General features: G+C 39.6%; 3 protein-coding genes across 9 annotated transcripts in view; 2 read left to right on the forward strand and 1 right to left on the reverse strand.

Moving 5' to 3' along the window:
* On the forward strand, nucleotides 1–10529 carry FAM216A (family with sequence similarity 216 member A). 5 transcript variants are annotated; one of them, XM_078435816.2, is made up of 7 exons: nucleotides 1–175; nucleotides 2147–2187; nucleotides 5925–6040; nucleotides 7488–7617; nucleotides 7697–7880; nucleotides 8440–8522; nucleotides 10155–10529. In XM_078435816.2, exons 1-7 carry the CDS (start codon nucleotides 93–95, stop codon nucleotides 10268–10270), a joined length of 753 nt encoding a protein of 250 aa, XP_078291942.1. In that variant the 5' UTR covers nucleotides 1–92; the 3' UTR covers nucleotides 10271–10529. The 5 variants fall into 5 exon arrangements, with proteins under 5 accessions (XP_078291942.1, XP_078291943.1, XP_060468245.1 ...); XM_078435817.2 differs by having other exon boundaries at nucleotides 2147–2181; XM_060612262.3 differs by lacking the exon at nucleotides 1–175 and adding an exon at nucleotides 198–563 and having other exon boundaries at nucleotides 7491–7617.
* A 1310-nt stretch (nucleotides 10530–11839) lies between these two features.
* On the reverse strand, nucleotides 11840–20507 carry VPS29 (VPS29 retromer complex component). Its single transcript, XM_078435818.2, has 4 exons — nucleotides 20395–20507; nucleotides 15658–15849; nucleotides 12562–12797; nucleotides 11840–12327 (listed from the first exon to the last, which is right to left on the reverse strand). Exons 1-4 carry the CDS (start codon nucleotides 20395–20397, stop codon nucleotides 12210–12212), a joined length of 549 nt encoding a protein of 182 aa, XP_078291944.1. The 5' UTR covers nucleotides 20398–20507; the 3' UTR covers nucleotides 11840–12209.
* Nucleotides 20508–20576: 69 nt separating this feature from the next.
* RAD9B (RAD9 checkpoint clamp component B) overlaps nucleotides 20577–25210 on the forward strand; it is a 30613-nt gene continuing 25979 nt past the window's right edge. For 2 of the 3 annotated variants that reach the window (XR_013551376.2, XM_078435814.2), the window contains exons 1-4: nucleotides 20577–20724; nucleotides 22572–22642; nucleotides 23437–23589; nucleotides 23789–23903. Coding sequence is in view for 2 of the 3 variants with exons in the window: in XM_078435814.2 (XP_078291940.1) it covers nucleotides 20688–20724; nucleotides 22572–22642; nucleotides 23437–23589; nucleotides 23789–23903 (376 nt within the window). In the remaining variant the exon portion in view is untranslated. The remainder of the gene's footprint in view (nucleotides 20725–22571; nucleotides 22643–23436; nucleotides 23590–23788; nucleotides 23904–25210) is intronic. The other variant, XM_078435815.2, reaches the window with a different exon arrangement.

The following is a 25210-nucleotide window of genomic DNA, read 5'->3' on the forward strand; positions in this document are numbered from 1 at the left end:
GGTTGCCTTGGTCATAACGGTTAACGGACCACACTCAGCATCGCTGAGTTTGGGGCTTTGGTCCTTGGTTTGTGTACCGAGGTTTGACCTATATGGTGACTCTCAAGATTTTCAAATTTGTAAAGAAAGGGTCTGGGATACTAAGGTGCAAGGCACCTCCTGTTTTAGGGGACAGGTATATTTCCTTCTCGTGACTGATCCCTTCCACAAAAAAGATGCAAACGTGCAAGCGCGCGATCAACTAAAGAACTCCTGCCCCTCCCCCAATTTAACTCCTGCGTCGCGCATCTGCCCTCCCCGCTCTCCCGAAGCTATTCGGGCAGTGTCCGGAGCGCATCGGAGGGGGCTAGAATACCGCGTCCTTCTCTTCACCCGCGATATCGCCCGGCCTGACGCACGCGTGCTGACGGGGGAGGGGAGAGGGGAAGGCCGCTTCCGCACGCCGCTCGAGGTCCGGGCACCCGGGAGGAGATGCCGGGCCAGGGTCCGGTGTCCGACTGGACAGAATGCAGCTCTTCTGCAGAGCCTCCCGCAGTGGCCAGAACCGAGGGTGGCGGCGGCGGGTGAGGCTGAGGGGCCCTGACGGGTTAGGGAGGACGGCGACCGACCCTGGGTCGTGATCCCTAGTGGAGGAGGGGGTGGGAGTTGACTGCTCCAATAGACTGGTCCCCAGTGCACTGAAGCGAGAGGAGGGAGAACCTTTGTTGTGGCCGGGGTGGAACAAATGGAAGCCGACTCACAGTTTAGGGGAAGGGCTTGTGAGATAAGGTTGAGTGTTGGTGCAATGACTAAACGCGGTGATTGCGACAATTGCCTGGGTGCATTTTTCTGCCCCGAGGGGGCGCTGCGAAACCTGCTGGAAAATATGCCGTCTGGTCACAGGGTCTCTACAAAAAGAGGGGGTGGGGGATAGAGCAGAAAGGGAGGTTCAACGGAGGACTTCCAAGTCAATAAATCAGTGCCGTATGTGCGACATTAGCCACCTTCGTGTCCGAGGGATTCATAATGCCAATGAGACAGATAATTAGGGATATTAGAGGCACCTTGATCTTGATATTTTCTTCCCACATAAGTTTTTCTTCATAAATCCATTTTATTTTAAGCAGGGTGGGTTTTTTTGTTTGTTTTTTGTTTTTTCATTGTTTTGTTTTGTTTTTACTATTATTTACTGGATGCTGAAGACAATTAGTCTTCGGTACCTCCTCATCCCTTCCATCAGTTATTACCTAAAAGTGAGAGCTGCCGGGTGTTTCTCTCCAATTCAGCACACAGTCATGGCTCCTGCCGTATAAAACAAAATGACCATAAGGTACTGAAGACTTTTAAAGATGTGGTCTTGTCTTTCTTTTCCGTTCATTACAGTGCTTGACAAAGTGTGGGATCCGAAATGTATCAAGAGATAAATGAACACTTGGTCACTGAATAAACGGAAGGAAGAGACAAGGAAGGGAGTTTTGTCTTAATTTGAAAAAAGAAAAAAGAACTTGTACAAACATAGAAATATTCCAGACCAATTTATCAGTTCCAGTACACCTTAATTACATACAGTAAAGAACAAGATAGTCTTCTCCATAGCAAGTTACTTGATTAAAAATAAAGAGAGCAAGAAAATGCCACGGGTGACACAGAAGCCCAAACTACTTTATTGAGCTCAAAGTAGGAATTAGATTAAAAAGGCTATAAAAGTAAGACCAAATCTGGCTTAAAGTAAATCCTTTCTAGTATGGTAAAAACCTCAGATAACTCACTTTGAAAAAGCCCGGAGCCATTAGGATATAACCAGGATTAGAGGAGAAAATTTACAAGTTGTTCTGTCTGATGGAAACATGAAAAGTAAAAAGCATACTCGAGACTGCCCTTTTTTCATTTAAAATACTTTTTAGAAATACGTTTATTTATTTATTTTTGAGGCAAAGTGTGCCTGTGCGCGAGTAGGGGAGGGGCAGACACGGAGACTGGAGACAGAAGATTCCAAGCGGGCTGGGAGCTCAAACCCACCAACGAGGAGACCATCAGCTGAGCCTGAATTAAGAATGAGTTTCTCAACAGACTCAGCCACCCAGGCGTCCCTAAAATATGTGCTTTCTTTAATGTTTATAAAGCTGTCAGTTATTGCATATTATTTAAATCTTTTTTTCCCCAACAGATCACCTGGACTTTCTTATTATCAGAATTCCAAAGGTATTGGTGAGTAGAGCATATACAACAGATAATAGCTATAAATAACACGGTTTAGAGATTTTGCTACAACTACAAACACAATGGAGTTTTAAAAATAGACTTTATTGGCATCCTGAGCTTAAAATTTTGGGGGGTGCCTGGGTGGCTCAGTCAGTTGGGCATCCGACTTCGGCTTAGGTCATGATCTCACGGTTCGTGGGCTCGAGCCCCCCGTTGGGCTCTGTGCTGACAGCTCGGAGCCTGGAGCCTCCTTCGGAGTCTGTGTCTCCCTCTCCCTCTGCCCCTCATGCTCTGTATCTCTCTCCTTCAGATATAAATAAACATTAAAAAGAACAATCCAGGTTTTTTTCTCTTGTTAAGATATCTAATATCAAGTATTTATTTTTTTAAAAATTGTTTCTTTTGACAGGAGTGCGCATGCACATGGGGGAGGGGCAGAGAGAGGGGTACAGAGGATCTGAAGCGGGTTTTGTGCTCACAGCAGAGAGCCTGATGCAGGGGTCAGACTCAAGAACCTTGAGGTCAATGACTGGAGCTGAAGTGGATGCTTAGGATGCTTAACCGACTGAGCCACCCAGGCGCCCCCCACATCAAGCATTTTAAAAAGAGTACTTCAGGGGCGCCTGGCTGGCGCGGTCGGCTAAGCGTCCGACTTCAGCCAGGTCACGATCTCGCGGTCCGTGAGTTCGAGCCCCGCGTCAGGCTCTGGGCTGATGGCTCGGAGCCTGGAGCCTGTTTCCGATTCTGTGTCTCCCTCTCTCTCTGCCCCTCCCCCGTTCATGCTCTGTCTCTCTCTGTCCCAAAAATAAATTAAAAACGTTGAAAAAAAAAAATTAAAAAAAAAAAAAAAAAGAGTACTTCAAAATAGCAATGAATCTGAAAAGAATTGTGTTTGTAACTGATGTTTGAAATGTCCCAGGTATGGCCTGGGGTTTATACACAAATTGAAGGGAAAAGTTCTGACTAGAATAACTTCAAAGGATGTAAAATATTTCTCATTGCTGCTGTTTTCCCTCTCACTTGAAATAAAGGATAAAACTGCTGGAATTAAGAGAGTAACACAGAACCCCAAAGGCCTCTCACTAATTTCTGGTTGCGGTGAGGGGAGCAATTTCAATTCTATGATGTATAAACTTAGATTCACTTTATTTTTCCTTGGAAATTTTATAGTCCTTACAGTTACCTCAGAAAAACACAGACGTGTATCAATGTGTATGTACATAAAAATGCATATGTACGTATAAATAAAGTAGTTGCTTTGAAATGAAATTGCTGGATCATATGGCAATTTTATATTTAATTTTTTGAGGAACCACCACACTGTTTCCACAGCCGCTGCACCATTTTACATTCTCACCAGCAATGCACAGGGTTCCAATTTCTCCACATGCTAGCTAACACTTGTTTTCGTTTAAAAAAATTTTTTTAATGTTTATTTTTAAGAGAGAAAGAGGGACAGAGCTCAAGCGGACAAGGGCAGAGAGGGAGGCACAGAATCGGAATCAGGCCCCAGACTCCGAGCTGTCAGCTCAGAGCCCAACTTGGGCTCAAACTCACGAACTGTGAGATCATGACCTGAGCCGCTTAACTGACTCACCCAGGCGCTCCTGTTTTCATTTTTTCAAGTTTGTTTTGATTTATTTTGAGAGAAAGAGACAGAGAGCAAGCAGAGGAGGGGTAGAGAGAAAGGGACACAGAATCCCAGGTTGGCTCTGTGCTGTTAGCAGAGAGCCCGATGCAGGGCTCAAACTCACGAACCATGAGATCATGACCTGAGCTGAAGTCAAGAGTTAGACACTTAACCAACTGAGCCACCCAGACACCTTCATTTTTTTTTTTTTTTTTTTTTTTTTTTGTGATAATTACCCTTATGGGTATGAAATGATACTTCATTGTTACTTTGTGTTTCCCTAATAGTGAGCATCTTTTCTTGTGCTTATTGGCCTTTTGTGTGTCTTATTTGGAGACATCCAGTCTATTCAAGTCCTATGCTCATTTTTCAATTGGGTGTTTGTCACTGAGTTTAACTGTTATCTTTAAATGTTTAATTTTCTGTGAAGAAATGCTACCAAGCTTTTGACAAGTTAAATGTTAGTCCAGGCTATAATACGCATCTCAGAAATAATGAATAGCAGGGACACAAAAGATATAGTCTTAGATAATTAGCCCACATTTACCACTCGAAAAAGGATTTAAAAAAAAAAATAAGCTTTTATTACTATAGATTCCAAATTATATTTTAAGGGTCATAATGACATAATTTCCAGATAATTGTTTCTTTGTTGGCAAACTAGTTAGTCCTTTAGTATGCAAATATAACACTTACTTATCTGCATTAACTCTCCAATTTGTCAAAATCTTTTTCTTTTTTAAAATTTTTTACATGTTTATTTATTTTTGAGAGAGGGAGACAGAGTGCAAGCAGGGGAGGGGCAGAGTGAGAGGGAGACGCAGAATCCAAAGCCCGCTCTGGGCTCCAGGCTCTTGGCTATCAGCACAGAGCCCGACACCGGGCTTGAATCCATGAACTCTGAGATCATGACCTGAGCTGAAGTCGGATGCTTGACCAACTGAGTCACCCAGGCATCCCTGTCAAAATCCTGAAGAAATAAATAACTAAAATTTAATATGTAAAATTGTAATGGACTTTGTTGTCAATATTGAAACAAAAGTGTGGTTATTTAATTCAACTTACTGAATATAAACTTTTAACTTAAAAATCTGTTCTGCCAGCTTTATTTGTAATAGCCTAAAACTGGAAACAACCCAAATGTCACCAACAGGTGGATAGATATATATCAAGAATAAAAAGGAATGAACTATTGTTACACATCACACAGATGGATTTCAGTATAATTATGCTGAGTGAAAGAAGCCAGACACAAACAGAATATGTGCTGTATGTTTACATTTATATCAAACTCAAGAAAATGCAAACTACTCTATAGTGATACTAACTGTAGTGATAGAAAGCACATCACTGGTTGCCTGGAGCGGGAGAGTGTGTGGGGACTTGGGGAGTGTTTCAAAGTGTTATTTCCTGGTTAAGTTTCACCAGATACTGTTTTCCCCCAAACTGTTAATGAAGTTTTTACCCTAGATTAAGTTACTGATCTCAATATGTCTGAAACTGAAAACTAGCTTCATTCTCCTAGATATGTCTCAAATTGCATTTTGTATTAAAAGACTATTAGTCTACCCACATCGGTATTAAAAACATGAAATAACAGAAATCATGTAAAAATAAGTTTTAGTAAATTTCTGCAAAGCCCTTTGTGTTTTAACACTGCCTCATTAAAGGTATAAAATTTGTGTTATTCTATCTTCTATCTTGAGTTTAATACTAACATACTAAAATCAAATGAATGATAAAATATTGTTGTAAATCTTTAAAGTGCAAGTCTTACATGCACATTCTTGTCTAGTATAGTTTGACATACGATAAACTAAACAACATAGTTTGCATCTCACCTGAGTTCAAAATAATGTAGTCTATATATAATTATATATATATATATAGAGAGAGAGAGAGAGAGAGAGAGAGAAAATATTTGTAAATATCTTAGACTTTTGTATGCTCTAAAACCAAATGGCATATCATACAGCCTCTTGAACTTTAACAGAGTGACTCATATTCCTACTGCAGGGTAGTCAGGGACATGTGTAAATATATAGATATTAATAATTAATTTATTGAGTACATCTTTGCTCATGAAATTCACCTAATAATGTCCTGCCCACAGACAGAATCAAAGATGGACCCAACACACACATAGCCAAGCTGCAAGAGTTATGGAAAACTCCTCAAATTCAAGCAATTAACATCCCTAAATCAATGACAGATGCGTCTTTTCTAAAGGTATGCTAACTAAATACCAATGCTTTATTTAAATGCCAAATTCTTTGTATTCAGAGCTGAACTTTTTATTGGAGATCTGCTGCTTAGAGGGTAAGGCACTTGAGAAGACAAGGTACACCCAGCATATTGTCTAGGACTCCATAAATATCTGTGGAGTAAACTCAGGAATGTATGCAAGGATTTTATCATTATAGATTTCTCATCATAAGAGTTCATTTAGGGCTTCATGATACTTGACATCTAATGTACCTTCACTCAGAAAGCTTAATGGCCCTGAGGAAAGTTACATTCCAGAGATGGAAACCCAAACTCCTAGATTTCACTGAAGGACTGCAAAATTAGAGGCAAGCTAATAAAGAAAATGGCAATAAGCATTTTATAACTGTTGAACCTCTGTTACCTATTAAAGGTCATATCTGCCAGATGTGTCCCTGTTAGAGGAAAGCAAATTAAGGTTACAAAAGATCTGTGCAAATTGGTCAGATTTTTTTGACCAGCATTTTGAGTTTTCACTGAATTTATTACCTGTTCAGTTCAGTAAATCCCGTGTGTGTATACACACATACAGACACAGTGTAGCCTTGCATTTTAAGTGAGTGTTACCTTCTAAAATCAGCAAGTGAAAATCTTAAGTCAAAATTACTTTCATCAAAGACCGATAGACTATTCCCCAGTTTGTTCAACACAGTTATTCTTCTGGTGCTAGAAAAGACTATTTCTTTAGTTGAGACTAAGTAGAGTAGTTGAGTAGTTGAGATAACCACATGATACCTCAAAAATATTTGGAAGGTAAGATGCCCACATTCACTGAGAGGCACACAGGAACTAAGTCTCACTGACAGAACAGCGAATCTCTACTCTCCTTTTTTTTTTTTTCCTTTTTAAACGTTTATTCATGTTTTGATAGAGACAGAGCATGAGTGGGGGAGGGGCAGAGAGGGAGGGAGACACAGAATCAAGAGGGAAGCTCCAGGCTCTGAACTGACAGCGGGGCTCGAGCTCACAGACTGTCAGATCAACCTGAGCCGAAGTCGGACACTTAACCAACTGAGCCACCCAGGTGCCCCAACTCTCCTTATTCTTCTAGATCACTGGTTCTCAAACTTCATTGGGCATTTGAATCACTTGAGTGCAAACAGGAGGCAGGGTCACTTGTACTGTTTAAATGGCCTTTTCTTTCTTTTCTTTCTTTCTTTCTTCCTTCCTTCCTTCCTTCCTTCCTTCCTTCCTTCCTTCCTTCCTTCCTTCCTCTCTTTCTCTCTCTCTCTCTCTCTCTGTCTCTCTCTTTCTTTCTTTTCTTTCTTTCTCTTTTTGGACAAATTAGGATAGTTGAATTGGAATAAATAAAAATACAGATGGTTCAGCTGTCCTGAACATTCAGCCTTTCAGATAAAGAATCTTGGCAACCTCTGTTCTACAATGCCTATAAACCTTGTTTGTATTTTAGCAGCCAGACCTCACCTTAGGCCAGAAGCGTTATCTGTGCAGCATTGCTAAGATCTATAATGCAAACTACCTGCGGATATTAATGAAGAAGCAGTATATGCATGTGATCCAGCGCAACTCACAAAAGCCAGGCAGGTGCACCTCATTCGTTTCTCACTAGTTCTGGCAAGAAACAAGAGGGCCTTCTAACAGAGCTGGTCTGTATGACAGGTATCTTCACTCATCACAGAAGCCGCCTCAGTTCTCGTTACTCACAAAAGCAGCATTACCCCTGCACCACATGGCGACACCAGTTGGAGAGAGTGGACTTGGGGCCTTCTAACATCGCAGCTGCACCTGCACCTGAAATGATCCTGCAACATTCACTCTGGCGACCAGTGAGAAACAAAGAAGGGTCTGTTTCTTACTGTTTAAAAGGAGGAAAATATATCCCAATTTTATCTGAAGGGTAGCTAAATGAGATGAAAGCTTGTTTCCTAATATGTTCATTTTGCTACATTCAGAGTAGGTTAGACAAAAAGCACAAAAGGATGTTATCTTATGGTCTCTTTACTGATCTGACTGGAATATGCCACTCCTTTTAGAACATCTTTTGTGGAATTGTAAAAATTTCTTGATCAGCTAGAAATATGGAAGACTGCCCTTTTTAGTAATTCCCACTCAAATTTAAAATAATACAAACACTTCCAAAAGGAGCATATGGTTGCTTCTGCACAGGGGACTACTATAAACAAAAAAGGAAAGAAAAAAGAAAATAAGCCTGATTATTCAACCTGTACTACAATAGTGAGCTTTGCATTTCAGGGTTAATAAGTCGCAGGAGAATTCAGAGATTGAAAGAGTCTTTTTGGTGATACTGGCAGCTTAATAAAAAGAATTTGTATGGTCTTCTACATGCATTAGACAGTTGTTCATTTCACTGGCTCCAATTAAGATACTTCTCTTTCTTACAGTTTAAAAACTGGATATGCATCCAAAACAAGATGTAAGTCACTGAAGATTTTTAGAAAACCAGGCAGACTGTTCATGCAATCAGGTAAATGTGGATTTTTTTTTTTAATGTTTATTTTTGAGAGAGAAAGAGAGCATGAGTGGAGGAGGAGCAGAGAGAGGGAGACAGAACTCGGAGCAGGCTCCAGGCTCTGAGCTGTCAGCACAGAGCCTGACACAGGGCTCAAACTCACAGGCCGCGAGATCATGACCTGAGCCAAAGTCGGACGCTTAATTGACTGAGCCACCCAGGTGCCCCCCCTTTTTTAAACACGGAATTTTAAAATAGCATTTTTAAAGATCTTATGCTAAAAAATACATTTTTTAAATGTTTATTTTTGAGAGGGAGAGTGTGAGCAGGAGAGGGGCAGAGACAGACAGGGACAGAGGATCTGAAGCAGACTGCACCAACAGCAGAGAGCCAGATGCAGGACTTTAACTCATGAACCAGAGATCATGACCTGAGCCAAAATCAGATGCTCAACAGACTTAGCCACCCAGGTGCCCCGTGCTTAAAAAATATTAACCCAATATAGTTTCATTTCTATTACAGAAGACATTAAAAATATAGAATATTATTTGCTTTTAATTCTCCAAATAAAATAAATATGAAATATAGTTTCTGTGTTTATCTAAATGGACATGCTGCTGAGGGGAGTAAAATTCAAGGCACTTCTAATTCTAAACAAAGGTATTCATAATATCACGGTCGGAGACTTAACAGAGAATGAATTTCTGAGAACTCACAGCCACAAACATGAGTTTTTTAAGCCATAGCATTTTTATGAGATAGTGTCATTTTTGGATGGACAACATATTTTATATAGCATCATAGTTTACAAAGGGCTGTATCACCTACATCATTTTGTTTAATATTCAACAACCCAGTGGAAGCAAGCCAACCAAGTGACATTATCACAATTTTATGGGGCAACTCAGAAAAATCTAGACTTGGTAAGAATCAGCATAAAGGATCCTTCTATCACAAGTACAGAATACCACAAAATGAAAAAGGCAAAAGAGGAAGAAAGATGGAATGCTCAGAAGTATTCCTCAGAATTGATAACGTGGAGAGGACTAAGTGGAAGTTAAACAATTTCCTAGTTGCTACACAATGAGTAGAGAAGTGGGTAGGAAGGAAGTGGGGAAGTTAGGCCTTCTGAACTCCTGGCTCCTTGCTGTATGACAGTGCTGCTCAGCTCTGCTTAAATACCATAGTATACCTGTCCGAGGGAAATGGCAGGGGAAAAAGTAAGTCTGGGTCCAGAAAGAATAGCTGGATGAACTGCAGTGCAGACAGGGGGAAAGTGTCTGTGGTCACCAATGGAAGGGAGATGGGCAAGGACTTCAGGCTTACTGAGATGAGACTGCTGAAGCCGTAACTTTCGCATAACCAAGAGATTTTGAAAGCAAAGAGAAAACAAGACTCAGTAACAGAGAATTTGCTATAAGTTGCCCTGAATACAGTACTTACTAAGACTCTTATTTTACAAAGTTAAGAGATTTGGGGGAAGGGAGAAGTGATTAAGTTTTGAAAATTGCAGGCCATTTATTTCTGCGAAAGGTTATTACTAAGGTAGGCCATTTTGAAGGTTGTTCTTATGTACAGATCTCAATATTCAGGATGAAATACAACTTTATTTCCAAAACAGATATTATAAATTTATTTTCCTTTCAGTTTCTACAAATGATTCTGAATCATACATGAATGAAGAAAAAAAGGAAGAAGATTTACTAAATAAGTATATGCAATCAATGTCAATTGAAGAACAAGAACATGTGATGTTAACTTGACAATCTTGTCTTGTGAGTCAATGAGGTGCCAAAGGTGGGGGGTTGGGGTTGTGAATTGTGTCCTCTCTCTACATTTAGGATAGTATTGTTATTCACCAGTAAGTCATTAAGTAATTTTAGTTTGTTCAGAAACTTTTACAACAGTGTAATTGGTTTGATGTAGTTCCATGTGCTAATTGATACTTGTGTAATAAAATTTATGTGTAATATTTGCTTGTATTTCTAGCTAGATACAATTAAAAATTTTCTTGTGGCTTAAGATTGAATTATTTTTCTTTAACCCTGAGAGGTAAATTGTATAATTATTTTTCTGCTTACAGTAAGTCCTAAAACAGCAACATTGGAATTCCCTACAAATTATTTTCTTGACTGGGCTAAGGAAAGCCCTGAAATATCCTGATACAGAACAGCACTTGATAGACATAGCACCCTGATTTGTAAAGAAGGTGCTTAATAAGTATTTGCTGCTTGAAAACAACTTAAAAATATCAATTTGTCCTATTTTATGAAAACTGCCACACACACACTTGGCCTCTCAAGCTAGAGTTGGGAGTAACTGTACTAATCAGAGGATTCTTTACATTATGTATTCACTCTAGTGTGCTTCCGGAATTTCTAAACATTACTGTTTAAAAAAATACGTATACACACATACACATAAACACACACAGTTAAAACTTGAAAAATAGGAATAGGGCAATTTAAAGCAACAGTTTGAGGAATTATTGCTGATTTAATATGTCAGTATAGTATATTCTTTGGAAAATCAAATCTGAGCCCAACATTATGACCCAGAATGTTGTAAGAAATGAGAGCACCCTGAAAGGTCACTCCATCTACCTCATCACTTTAATGCCTAGGTGCATTTAATTTCCTTTTATTTTTTATTTAAAATAATTTTTAACTTTATTTTTTTTATTTATTATTTTTTAATGTTTTATTTATTTTTGAGAGAGAGAGAGACAGAGCATGAGCGGGGAAGGGGCAGAGAGAGAGGGAGACATAGAATCCAAAGCAGGCTCCAGGCTCTGAGTGGTCAGCACAGAGCCCGATGCGGGGCTCGAACCCATGGACTGTGAGATCATGACCTGAGCTGAAGTCGGACGGTCAACTGACTGAGCCACCCAAGGCGCCCCAAGAATTTTTAACTTTAAAAAAAAATGCGTATTTATTTTTGAGAGAGAGAGAGACTGAGGAAGTGAAGTGGGTTCCACACGGACAGCAGAGAGCCCAATGCGGGGCTCAAACCCATGAACCACAAGATCATGATCTGAGCCAAAGTCAGATGCTTAACCGACTGAGCCACCCAGGAGCCTATTTTATTTCTTTTTTTTAAAGTTTATTTATTTTGAGAGAGAGAGAGAGAGAGAGAGAGAGCGCACACACACAGGTGCAGGGGAGAGGTGGGGGGGGGGGGGGGGGCAGGAATCCCAAACAGGCTCTGCCTTGTCAGCACAGATCTCACAAACTGTGAGATCATGACCCAAGCCAAAATTAAGAGTTGGATGCTTGACCAGCCAGTCACCCCTTTTATGATTTTAAAAAATTAAAACAAGTTTACCAAGAAAGTATAAATGAAAGGTTAATTGTTTATTAGTGAAGAGAAAAATGTATACAAGAAAGTCTAGATTCTTTTTCCTCATGCACTACTTTTGTAATAAAGTTCCAAATATCAACTTTGAAGATATTTACAAGGATAAATTTTTCTTAACACGTGACCATTTACTGGGTGGTGGACATTTTTTCATATAAATCATATACGGGAACGGAATATATTCTTAACAGTTTATAAGAAGCTTGGAACACTGTATTAACAGAAGATATTATATTTTACTGCAAAATATTATAAAAGTGATACAATTCTGTGGCTCATAAATGTTTAATTACTTGATTTGAACAGGGAATGAAAAAAAAAAAACCACCAAGATAGGCCTGGCTTTTAAGATTTTTTGTATTCAATTCGTTCTACTTTCACATCATCTCCAATTAGCTGATACACATAAGTGACAACTGTAGAAGCCTGGATATCCATCAACACAAATGAAGGAATAATGTTTCTGAAAGAAAATATAAATAATGTCAGTGTTTTGTACTAAAAAGCACCGCACTAAAAATTTCAATTTACAATGACAATTTGGATTCAAGGAGAATTCGAGTTGTTACGTATTAAATAGAATAATCACCCAAAGAAGAATGCCACAAAGGCTATCACTGAAATGGCTGCATTTCTCCTTTATGAAACACGACACATGCAATTATTAACTTTAAAAAATCCCCAAATTCCTACTCACGTTTCCAAGGCATTATATGCTCCAGTGGCAGAACCTGGATTAATGTAAAATTTATTTTCATGCTCAAATGCTTCAAATTTGTGTGTGTGTCCCGAGATAAGAATGTCCACATCAAACTGCCTCTGCAACAGGGCTAAGCTGGCCATGTCTCCCCAAGGAATAACTTGATGCCCATGGATCAAACCAATTTTGAACTGCCCAACAGTCACAACTTTCTGTTCTGGATAATTCAGATTCTAAGATAAGAAACAGACATGAAAACATATATATATTTCAGAGATACTTATGTTTAAAAAACAACCTGCTTAAACATTCAATCTCATATGGAGGTTTGGATACAGTGCTCCACAACCAATACATTTATTAAATATATACATATTTAAAAAAATTTTTTAATGTTTATTTTTGAGAGAGAAAGAGAGTGTGAGAAGGGGACGGTCAGAGAGAAAGGGAGACACAGAATCCAAAGCAGGCTCCAGGCTCTGAGCTGTCAGCACAGAGCCCAATACGGGGCTTGAACTCACGGACCACTAGATCATGACCTGAGCCAAAGTCAGACACCCAACCAACTGACCACCCAGGCACCCCTATTAAATATATATTTTTAAATGTTTATTTCTGAGCGAGAGAGCACAACCAGGGGAGGGACAGAGAGGGAGACACAGAATCCGAAGCAGGCTCCAGACTCTGAGCTGTCAGCACAGAGCCCTACGCAGGGCTCAAACTCATGAGCTATGAGATCATAACCTGAGCCAAAGTTAGATGCTTAACTGACTGAGCTACCCAGGCACCCCCATTTGTTAAATACTTGATTTCTCTTCAGTCTCTAAGGCTACAACTATGCTCAAAACATAACTGACTCCAGGTAAACTGGAATTTACCATGCAATCCCTTTCTTGTGTTTTGTTTTTGTTTTTTTTTTTTTGTAGAATATAGGTTCTTTGGGGCATGCTGTGGAGAATAATTACTCCCCCAAATTTGTGAGTTTCCTCTACCTAAGAATTCTAGGCATACGACCTATAAGCTAGATGTGTTCAAATTATATCCCAGGCTTTAATAATTATATAGATGGTTTCAAATAATAATGATAGTTAACACTTATTCAGTACTTAGTATGAAGCAGGCACTATCCCAAGGGCTTTATAAACATCAACCTATTTAATACTTACAAACAATCCTAAAAGGTAGCTTCTGTTATGACCCCCATTTTATGGATGAGGAAACTGAGGCACAGAGAGGTTAAAATAACTTGCTTAAGGTCACACCTTAGTAATAAGTGGTTGAGCCAAGATCTAAACCCTGGTAGTATGGCTCCAGGGTCTGTGAATTTAGCAATCAGAAGCAAAAAATTTTAATTCTTGCTACTGAAACTGTCTTTAGCATAACACAAACAGAAACCCAAATATGTTTTTAACAAACCAAACCTATATTCTAATTATTGACAAGAAGTCTGTGCCTTCCTTCTCATTTCCCTGTCTTTTGCTCTCAGGTGGAAAGTTACCCGAAATCTTTTTTTAATTTATTTTATTTTTTTAAGTTATTTATTTTGAGAGAGGGGGGAGAGAACGTGTGCAAAGGAGGGACGGAGGGAGACAGAGAAAATCCCAAACAGGCTCCTCACTGTCAGTGCAGAGCCTGATGCAGGGCTCAAACTCATGAACGACAAGATCATGACCTGAGCTGAAACCCAAGAGTCAGATGCTAAACTGACTGAACCACCCAGGTATCCCTGAACTCTTTTTTTTTTTTAATCCACTAAAAAAAGAAAAAGACACTATACTTACTCAGTTTGATATAAAGGAATCCCATTAAACAGCACCAATTAAGTTAATTTATGAAAAAGCTTATATTCCCAGAAATAAAAGGCAATTTTTTACACTAGAATCAGATTTATCATGCTAAATCATACAGTGTTAGTATGAGTAGGGCCTTAAAAATCATCTATTCCAATCATTTACGTGAGAGGAAACTAAGAGGATGTAATTTGCCTAAAATCTCATTATTAACTAATGGGCAAAGCTGGAATCCCAGACCTTCTAACTTTTTTCCTTAAAGTCGGGTTTATTGAGGTATAATTCACATACAGTAAATTTACCCTTTTTAGTGTACAACTCAAGGGTTTTTGACAAATATAGTCATGTAAGCTCTGCCACAATCAAACCCAGAGCAGTTCTATCAAGTCCTCAAAACTTCCTCATGCCCCTTTATTGTCAACCCTGGAGTTAGGGAGCCACAGCAGGGTTTTCAGCAGAGTGGTGATGTGATGTTACTTCGCCTAAAAAGGATCACACTGGTTGCTACTTAGAGAACAAATTGTGGAGGAAGGAAGGGTAGAATGAGAAAGCTGGAATATAAGAGTGATATGGTGGCTTGGAACAGGGTAGTAGAGGTGGTGGTGAGAAGTAATAAAAACTTTATAGGGCTCCTGGGTGTCTCAGTCAGTTAAGCATCTGACTTCATGATCTCACAGTTTGTGAGTTCGAGCTCCTCATCGGGTTCTGTGTTGACAGCTAGGAGCCTGGAGCCTGCTTCTCTCTCTCTCTGCCCCTCCTCTGCTCGCACTCTCTCTCAAAAATAATAAACATTAAAAAAATTTAAAAAAAACTTTATAAACTAAATGATATCACTACAAAAAATAGCAACACAATCACTTTTAGTCCATATCAATTTAGTCAGAACAAGTATTTAATATGCTTATTGAGTAATCTACTATCAGTGATTTGCAAAGAGTAAGAAACAAGTATGTGTAGGAAATTGGTATTTGGGGGGCACCTGCATGGCTTAGTTGGTTGAGCATCCAACGACTTGATTTCCGCTCAGGTCATGATCTTACTTACGGTAATGGGATCGAACCCAATGTCAGGCTCGTTCAGTGTGTGGAGCCTCCTTGGGATTCTCTCCCTGCCGCTCCCCCCCCCACTCCCCCCCCCCCCCCCCGCCTTGCTCAAAATAAATAAATAAGCTTAAAAAACTGCATTTGGGATGTTAACAACAAAAGACCTTCACAGTTGAAAAACTAAGGTGTAAAGAATAAAGCTTATATATGTAAGAATTAAGAAAAAGAAATACTTGTGAATGGAAAGAGAAATACATCACCTCATCGAAGTCTCCTCTCACAATATGAACATCACCGGCCAGAGTCTTGAGATAGTCATAACTCTCTTTGGTGCAAAGGTTTCCAGTACAGAGAATATGCTGAATCTTTCCTGGCACCAGCAGCTTTTTGAATTTAGCCGGCAAACTGTTGCACCGGTGTGGGATGTGCAGGTCTCCTAATACCAACACCAACTTTAAAGTGTCAAGGTGAGACAAGGTGTCATGTCAAACATGATGTCAAAACAAGATGTTCTCTCTTAACTCCCCTTTTAAATTAAATTAAGCAGAGATTCCAGAACCCATAAAAGCAGAAGTTATCCATACAGTTCTTAATATGACCATTTAAACAAACACACATATGGTAACCTACTCTGTTCTAATCAACCTTATTTTGGTCATAAATAGGTGTGCATTCACAATACAGGTCATCATTCAATTTACCAAGAATAAAATTGGGCTTTCTAAAGCAATTCATTTAGAGACCTATAAATGACACTTAAAAAATTGCAAAATGAAAAATACACTACTGGGTCCTATGGGATTTGGCATTTTTGAGGTGTGATACGGTAATTCCTAGTTCTCCAGCTATAATGTAAAACCTAATATACTGATTCCAATGTTCCAGGAACATTAATAAAGAGAATTGCTAAAAATGTAGTGATAGAGAAAAAACTTAATTCTGTAATTTATGTTTACTAGACTGTTTACTAAACTATATGGAGGAGCAGTAGCCAAAATTTATAATATTTTACTTAAAACAATTAGTTCTACAGTATATAGGAATAAAAACAGCCTATGCTTCAAAGAGTTTCGATAGGACAAACACGTGCTTTTGAATTATGATCTCTGTTATCTTCTTTCCTTATTAAAAATCCTGTCATATTTCTACTGTCTAGATTAAATTGCCTATGTACCCTCAGTTTGGTTCCCAAATTTAAAATAACATTTTCACAGTCTTTCATGTGCATTAGAGATTAAAACAAAACAAAACAAAAAAGAGATCAACTAAATAAGTCATGAATTTAGCAGGAGGTGGTTTAGAGTTGCAACATAGTCTCAGATGACAAAAATAAATTTTGCACTTAAGTATAAAAGAATAAATAAAAACCTCAATCCTGTAAAATTTTAATTTTGAAAATTCAAGATTTGAATATAAACATTATTTGATTCAGTCATTTAATGGAATATTGTCAAAAGGTCATTTTGAAGTAATATCTGCCCCCCAAAGGACAATAATCAATTTCTTATGTTGATTAGTATAAACACCCTCATTCTGTAACAGGATGTTTTCCCACACAGACATTCCATCCATAAATGTACATGCCCTTTAACTGCTTTTAAAGAAGGCATGACTATTCCTTAATATTGAGAAAGAAAACATTAAATAAATACGATACAATCAGAAAATAGTTTTGCCACCATAGACTTTGTAAACTGAAATTAATCAAAAATGAAAATGTGTCAAACTAAAATTATTACTAAAACAAACTTGATTCATCTTGCAACAAATATCAACATGATTACAAAGGAAAGGAACTGTTATCAGGACACAGAGTAACTGAGGTAACACGAGGTTACACAATTAGCATACTTTAAAAGAAATTGTTAAATAAGTTTCTTCTTTTTAAAGTGTGGTTTCAGCTGGTTATTTGTTCAATGACTTAATTGTTTCAATCCAGATCTTGGTGGATAAAACATCTTACTGTAAAACTAAAGACCACTATGAAGTTTCCACCCTCACTGGTAATCAATGCAAAAGTACCTGGAGACAGAACAATCTTCATCTTTAGAGGGGGATCCCTTCAGATATGGATTGAAGTACATAGTTAATGTGGGAAGATGGCATTTGAGAAAAAGGTAGAAAATAGATGTCTATATTAAAAAAAAAAAAACCCTCCAACTACTCGTAAAAGGGAATACGTCTATATATAGCAGGTCCAAAATCTTTGGGACTGATAATCAGCTGTTGAGTCTGAATGTGCTAGAAAGAATATTAGTAAGACACGCTACTTTATAATGACTGATGACCTAAATTCTATCACATATTACGGATTATGCCTAAGTCTAAAGATATTAGCAGTCTAAAGCTATAACTATATGAATGACCAAACAAAAATTATCTCAAACTAGTAAAGATTCTTAGTAAGACTCTCATTTCATATAGGTGACTAAGTTATAGGGGAGATAGTGTCACATAACAAATGTCATACTCTGAAGAACGTCCTTGCCCAAATTCCACACTTTTGACAGTTCAGGTTAGGCAAAGTTTGTAGTCTTTTGAGACAGCAAAAGATCCTAGAAATGGCAGCTTTGTTAAATTTAAATAAAGAACCAACCCAATCAAAGCATAGGAATTTGGTTATTTCCTATTTGATAGATTGTAAAAGGGTGAAATCCCAGTAATCAGCCACCCGACCACCATTGTTAGTAGGAGCTAAGAGAAGAAACTTACTCTGTGCCCAGCCTTAGTGGAATGAAGAAGTTGATTGCAGACAGGGGAATGAAAAAAAAGGGTGAAACATGACCAATGTTAAAAGAAAGCAACGAAAAGAAACAAACCAAAAACAGAGCAACAAAAACTCATATCAAATGAATATGCAAACACTTGTTAATGATTTCTGAGTGTTATGAAAGAAAATGTTAAAAATTGGCTTTGCTCAAAACAATACCAAAAGAACCATTTGCTGTATTTTTAAACATGACACACACACGGACACACACACACACACAAACGCACTGTAAAAGAAATTTGCCTTGCCGATTTTTTCTACTTCTCCTACTCTTCTCTACCATGATTCCAATCTCTTTTGTTTCCTGTTCTGTTTCAAATTTTGTAAAACAATTTGGAAAATTCACCAGTAACAATGTAAATGAAAGCTAACATTTTCTGGATGCGTAAGGACTAATTCCTCAAGTATACTGATTTTAATTCTCTTATGCTCAAAATTCTAGTAGTTGGAAAATTTATGCTGCAGCTAGATCATTATTTTGTATAGAAGATCTAACACAGCACTATGAATACATTATCAAGTGATGAAGCCACCAACGAAAGATACAAAACCAAACACATTCCTCCAGCTACAACTGGACCTTCTCCACACCTGAATTTGCTGCCCACAGACCCTGTATACCAGGTGTTGAATATTTCTAGTCTACTTTGCCAAATTAAAAGTTTTTAATCATGAAAGAGTCCGCTAATGCTAAATTATGCCCAGTTCTATCTCACGTGACAAGTAATGTTCCAGTGTAACTCCCCTTAAAAAGTGTTCATTTCTTGGGGCGCCTGGGTGGCTCAGTCGGTTGAGCGTCCGACTTCGGCTCAGGTCATGATCTCAGTCTGTGGGTTCGAGCCCCGCATCAGGCTCTGTGCTGACAGCTCAGAGCCTGGAGCCTGTTTCAGATTCTGTGTCTCCCTCTTTCTCTGACCCTCCCCTGTTCATGCTCTCTCTCTGTCTAAAAAATAAATAAACGTTAAAAAAAAAAATTTTTTTTTTAAAGTGTTCATTTCTCAAAAAACCCTTCAGGAACATGACTATGGAATCATATGTCCTCTCAGGAATAGCTGCCTCAAAATTATTGTAAACCGATCACTCTAAACTGGAGTCTGCTGAGAAGCAAAAATCAAAAGACGGGGTTAAAAACCTTTCACAAAGACGCACAGACCATAAATCTTTGGCTGTCACGTCTACAACCACCTCCAAGGCTATGCTTGTCACACAATCGTGGGAATCTTAAAACGTGCAATGGATGCCCATCAGAAATAGAAGTCCCTTTACAGTTACCCTCACCAACACAAACACCGAGATAATCAGAGCTCCTTCTGAACAGGTTAACTTTTCAGGGAGTGAAGGACACCTTTGAAAATCTGATCGTGGCTCGGAGTCCTCTCCAGCAGCAGCTCCCGAGTTTTTATATAAGACGGTCGCAGGGGCGGACACCTACTGGAGGCCAGCGGGTGGGGTTTGGCCTTGAAGCGGGCAGGGCAGTCCGATGAGTCTGACGAGGTAAAGCTCCACGAACTACCCCCCGCCCCGGCACCCACACTGGCTCCTTACCCGGAAAGAATGTACACATTCACAAATGTTTCCAATTTCAAGGAGCTCATAAACCATTAAGGAAACAACAGTTCCAGCCATTCTAAGAGCCACATCCAGTCCTTTGAGGACTCACTACCAATTTTCAGTGGCAGCTGCACTAAATTGCAGGGGCTAAGGGGATAGTTTGTATTCCCTTTTCTCGGACGGCAAACTAAAATGGATAGGGGATTCTGCTCGTTAGTTCCCATTTTGCATCCGAGAAGCCAGCTTTCCACGCAAGCGGCAGGCAACTGGTATACCCTCACCAGCGGGAGGTGCCTTTCAAGGGAAAGGAGTAGGGAAACGTCTGGAAACGGAGGGGACCATGCCCCTTTCTCAGGAGCTAGAGGACCAGGCCCAAAGGTCTTTCCCGGCTCGGGCGCGCGGGTCTCGTGACAGGACGAGTCGCTGAGGGGGGCCCTTTCCCCCCTCGGACGTCCTCTGGTCCCTGGGGCGGGGGTGCGAGCCGGCCGCACCCAGCGGTGGCTGCCCCTGATCCTCCCCTGCCCTCCCCCTGGGCCTTCTCCAGGCCCGGACCTGGGCTGCGCCCGCCACGCCCCCGAGATCGCCCATGCCCTCGCTCCGAGACTCCCAACGTCTCCCAACGATGCAGCACCGCGGCCGAGAGCTAGGCCTCGGCCGCCGCATCTGCACTCCTCACCATCCTGTCACAGGGCTGCGCTCAGTCACCACCGCCGCCGCCGCCTTCTTCCTCGGGCTCCGGGGCGACCCGCCCACCTCGCTCTCAACCAATGACAGAGGAGGTCGACGGGAGACGGCCTACGGAGGCCCGTACAGGCCCTTCCGCGACGTCAAACTTAGCTGCCCTTTGGGGAAGGGAGGGTGGCGGGAGGAGTAAGATCTCGAAGCTTCGGAGGGTGCGGCCGACATCCGGGCACCTGGGGCCGTCGAGCTGAGGCGCGCCTCGGGGCCCTGCTTGTTAGGGCTGCGGCCATGCTGAAGTGCGGGATGAGCGGCAGTCAGGTGAAAGGTGGAGCGACCTTTTTTGCCTACCTTTGTAGAAAAAGGAAAACCAAAAAAAAAAAAAAAAAAAAAAAAAAGTAAAAGAATAAGAAAAGAGAAGGCCGCAGGTTCAGCCTCCGGGTCTTCTCCTTTGCTCTTATGCTCAATGACTGGCTGACATAAGGCCTGGCCACAAACAGCCGCCGCCCACCCAAGCTTCTAGTAGCTTCTGAGGGAAGAAGGAGAGCCCATCTGCTTTTATTTATGCGTAGTATTTATTTTCTTGGGTGTCCATGAAATGAAGTTGCACATTGGAACAGAGACTGGGAGCGCTGATAAGGACAGTGTTGGGTGGAGTTGGGAGAAAAAAATAACGTTTAGACCCTTGAAGTGTTTTAGTGCCACGAGAAAAGCATCAACCTGTTTTTTATTCCAAATGCTATTTTTTGACGTGTGACCTGGAACAAGCCACTGAATCACTTGGCGGGGGGGGGCGCTGCTCAGTTTCTTCATCTGTAAAATGAGAATAGTAACGTTTTCCTTATAGGCCTTGTAGGAATGAAACGGAGATGCATGTAAAGAGCTCAATAATAGATGGGAATGTATAGGAACTATTGCATGCTACAAATAGTACTTAAACAAGGTTTTTCAGAAACTTCCTCAAGTTTCTATTTAGGAAAACAGTGGTTTCCTACATTTTGTAAGGTGTGAAGTGATCCTAGAAAGGCATCTTGTGTTGTGGTTGGCTTGCTCTGTATTGAGGACAAATATGGAATAGTAGTAATGAACAGGAAAGGGAAGCACAGGCCCTCAGCTGTTCCATGTTCTCAGAGTTCTAGGAGGTTCTCTTGAAGTATATAGCTCACTTCTCGATAAGCAATTATTTGTATGATTGTTTTTGCTTTTTCTCCTGGACTGTATGTACGGTGAGGGCAGAACCGTTCCTGTCCTGTTCACTGCTCTACTCCCATTGCCTTGGGTTGTACCCCAAACATAGTGGGTGCTCAAAACCTAGTCATTGGAGGAATGAAGGGTCTGCAACAGGCAGCTCTAGGAAAAAGTGTTGAACGTGAAGTGGTAAAAGGGAGAAATGCCTCTTTCCCCTCCCCCCCCACCATTGGTCATCCCATCTCAGTTTGACACTGGCACACCCAATTCACACACCCTTGATTCTTAATATTGTAACCTGATTTTATGTTCTGGAATTAATTTTTCTTTTTTCTACTGTTCCATGGATTGCTGTGGCCATCCATTTTTATTGCAGCATAGTATTCCATATCCATTTGTCACATTTTGTACTTATTCATAATTCATAAGAATATGAACTGTGTCATACCAGATTAGACCAATATGTCATTCATCCTGGCCTCTGATACAGGGCATCTGAGTGTGTTTGGTGAGATCTGAGATCTGGCATTTTGCGTGCTACCTTCAAATTTCAGAGATGCATCTTAAATGCCTCTAATTTCTTTCATGTGACTTGTTTTGACCTTGCCACCTGTGAAGTTATTGAATCCCTTCAACCTCTCCATGCTCTATTTTCACAGTTCTTTTTTTGGGCAGGGGTGGGGGGTGGTAAACCAAGTCTAAAAATACATTAGTATGGAAATTGGCTTGCTACAGTACAGAAAGGAAGAATGTTACTGCATTTTATCATTTTGCACACTCATTCTGTAAATTTATTGATCTCTTACTACGTGTCTAGCATTTTGTCAAGAGTATTATTCTGTGTTTAAAGCAATTTGTAGCATTAGTCTATAAAAGACTGTTCTTTATGAATTTATCTTGAGTCCTGTGAATGCTGAAGTAGTCCTACAATTTGCTGTTATTGTTTGAGAGAAAAAATGTAAACCATACCTTTCTTTTGCTCCGTAGTATTTGGGAAAGCAATCCAAGCTCTATCACGAGTCAGTGACGAGCTGTGGTTAGACCCATCGGAAAAAGGTGTAAGTAAGAAAAGTGACCAATAGACCATCTATTAAGGCAAAAGAAGTTGTTTATAGATCCCAGTCCAGATTGAATGTTTACTATGAAATCCAGAAATTGTAATTATCCCTTTCATTGTTCATCTTTATTTTCCATATCTGAATACATTTAGAGCATATTAAACTTAAAAAGCATGCAGAGAACCACAAGAGGTTTAAACCAGAAATTGCAAACTGGTGGTTGAGAAGCTAGATATTGCTTGCAGAAGTGTTTTGTGGGACTGCACTGTGTTTAAAAGAAAATAATAATAATTTTCTAAACTTAAAAAATTGGGAGTCCACATAAAGATCGGAGTTTTCTGCTTCTCTTGAAAACTTAATATCTGACGGTTTGGGGCCAGCATTCCCAAGCGGAAATAGTTGGCTGGCGCTGATGGATGGTTTCTCCCTTTAGACAGGACAAGAGATTGCCATTTTGCTGCAATCTTTTTACCCCCTTTTACGTTGCTTTCTGCCACTTTGAGCATTAAAGTTAAAAGGTGTTTACAAGTTTACAGTTTCAACATGCAAGATATTAGAGTTAATACCTATACGTGTTCAATATAGATGTGTACCTGTGTGTGTAGGTATGCAAATTCAATGCATAGTGGATAATGCGACCTATTTAATCTCTATAATAATTCATATGTAAAATGTAGTCCATAGAATGCAGTTAACATCCTATATTTAATTGCAGTGTTACACATAATAGAATTTTTTGAATGAATCCTTTACAGAACGTTGATTTTTTTCCTTAATAACTATTATTTTTCCAGCTTGCTTTAAGATCTGTGAATTCTTGTCGGTCAGCATACGGATGTGTTCTCTTCTCTCCTGTGTTTTTTCAACATTATCAATGGTCAACCTCAGTGAAAATGAATGATAATGATTTGACTTCATCAAACTTAAATTGCAAATTGGGAATGAAGGTAAATATAAGTGGCCCTGTTTTTCTCTTGTATTGCAGGAATATTTATTATATATGACCTAACATCTACCTTGCATTTAATATATGGCTTAAAGGGGACAAATCTATTCATTTATAAATATACATACTCTTGTTAGTTCTTTTAAACTAATCAAACAACCAAACACCAAACCATGTTCTATAACGTATTTGTGTTACAGTCAATTCTGCCCATCTTTAGATGCCTGAATTCCCTCGAAAGAAATGTAGAGAAGTGCAAAATATTCACCAGATCTGATAAATGTAAAGTGGTTATTGAATTCTTCTGCAGACATGGTAGGTATAATTAAAGCTAAAGTATCATGTGTTTTTTGTTAATATTTTTCATGTTTAGAATATTGAAAGTGCATGTCAAGACTTCTCATTGCATTACTGCTTAGAATTTGTGTGGTTTTGTTGTAGGGCCATTGTAAATACTTGGAAAGTATTATCTTGTCTCTGTAGAAGTATTATGAAATGATTTGTATTCAGTTTTTCCTCTTTTGACTTATCAGTGGCACAAGCTTGGCCTGTATACAAACCAAAAAATTTTTTAAATGTCTTTTTGAATTCAAACAACTGGTGATTCTAAAATTAACTGGCTGCTTGATGATATTCTGTAAGAGTGCCTTGGTAACAGCGTTCTTTGGTAAGAACAGAAAAGAATCATGCCTACCTGTATTGAAAGTCCTCCAAGAGGCACATAGTATTATATCTGGGGCTGAAGGAAGCATGGTAACTGGCCCACAGTCACAAAATTAGTAAGTCACAGTAATAGGAGCCAAAACTTTTATACGTTTTCTCTGTTACACGAAGCTGTAAAACAGATTTCCTGCCTCCCAGCCTTGCGTGGTAGATATTCAAACGTACCCACGGGACATTTACATGCTTAAGTATGTATAGTACGGTGGTTAAGAGCATGGACTCTGGAGGCCATAAGGTCTAGGGTGGAATCCTGCTCTGCCCTTTCTTTGCTGATACTTTGAGCAAATTATTTTCCATCTGTTTGCCTCATTTCCCCCCCAATGTAAAATAGGGTCATGTTAGTACAAGCTTCCTTGGGTTTTAGGGAAGGATTTGATGAGTTAGAGGAAGTTATAGTTCTAAAGGGTTTAAAAGAACATTAGCACATTCTCTGTTAGCTTGTTGTATTTATTATGATTGCTGCTATTTTATTTGACATTAGCATGTAGAATTGTATGCTTTAAAAAAGCTCATGCTGGGCGCTTGGGTGGCTCAGTCGGTTAAGCGTTCGACTTTGGCTCAGGTCATGATTTCACAGTTCATGGGTTTGAGCCCCACATCGGGCTCCGTGTGGACAGCTCAGAGCCTGAAGCCTGTTTCAGATTCTGTGTCTCCCTCTCTCTCTGCCCCTACCCCACTCGCACTCTGTCTCTGTCTCTATCAAAATAAATAAACATTAAAAAAAAAAAAAAGCTCATGCTTGTGATATTAGTCCACATCTTTTTTTGTAACGGAATGGTCTTCTGGAAGGTTATTGTAGTGTTACAATTATCTTATATGTCTTACTTAAATTTCACCTCATATTTGTATTATAATCTTTAATTTTTCCCCTGCAAAATATCAATGATTTAACATGATTT

Source organism: Panthera onca, chromosome D3, assembly GCF_046562875.1.
Source record: "Panthera onca isolate mPanOnc1 chromosome D3, mPanOnc1 haplotype 2, whole genome shotgun sequence".
Classification (NCBI taxonomy): domain Eukaryota; kingdom Metazoa; phylum Chordata; class Mammalia; order Carnivora; family Felidae; genus Panthera; species Panthera onca.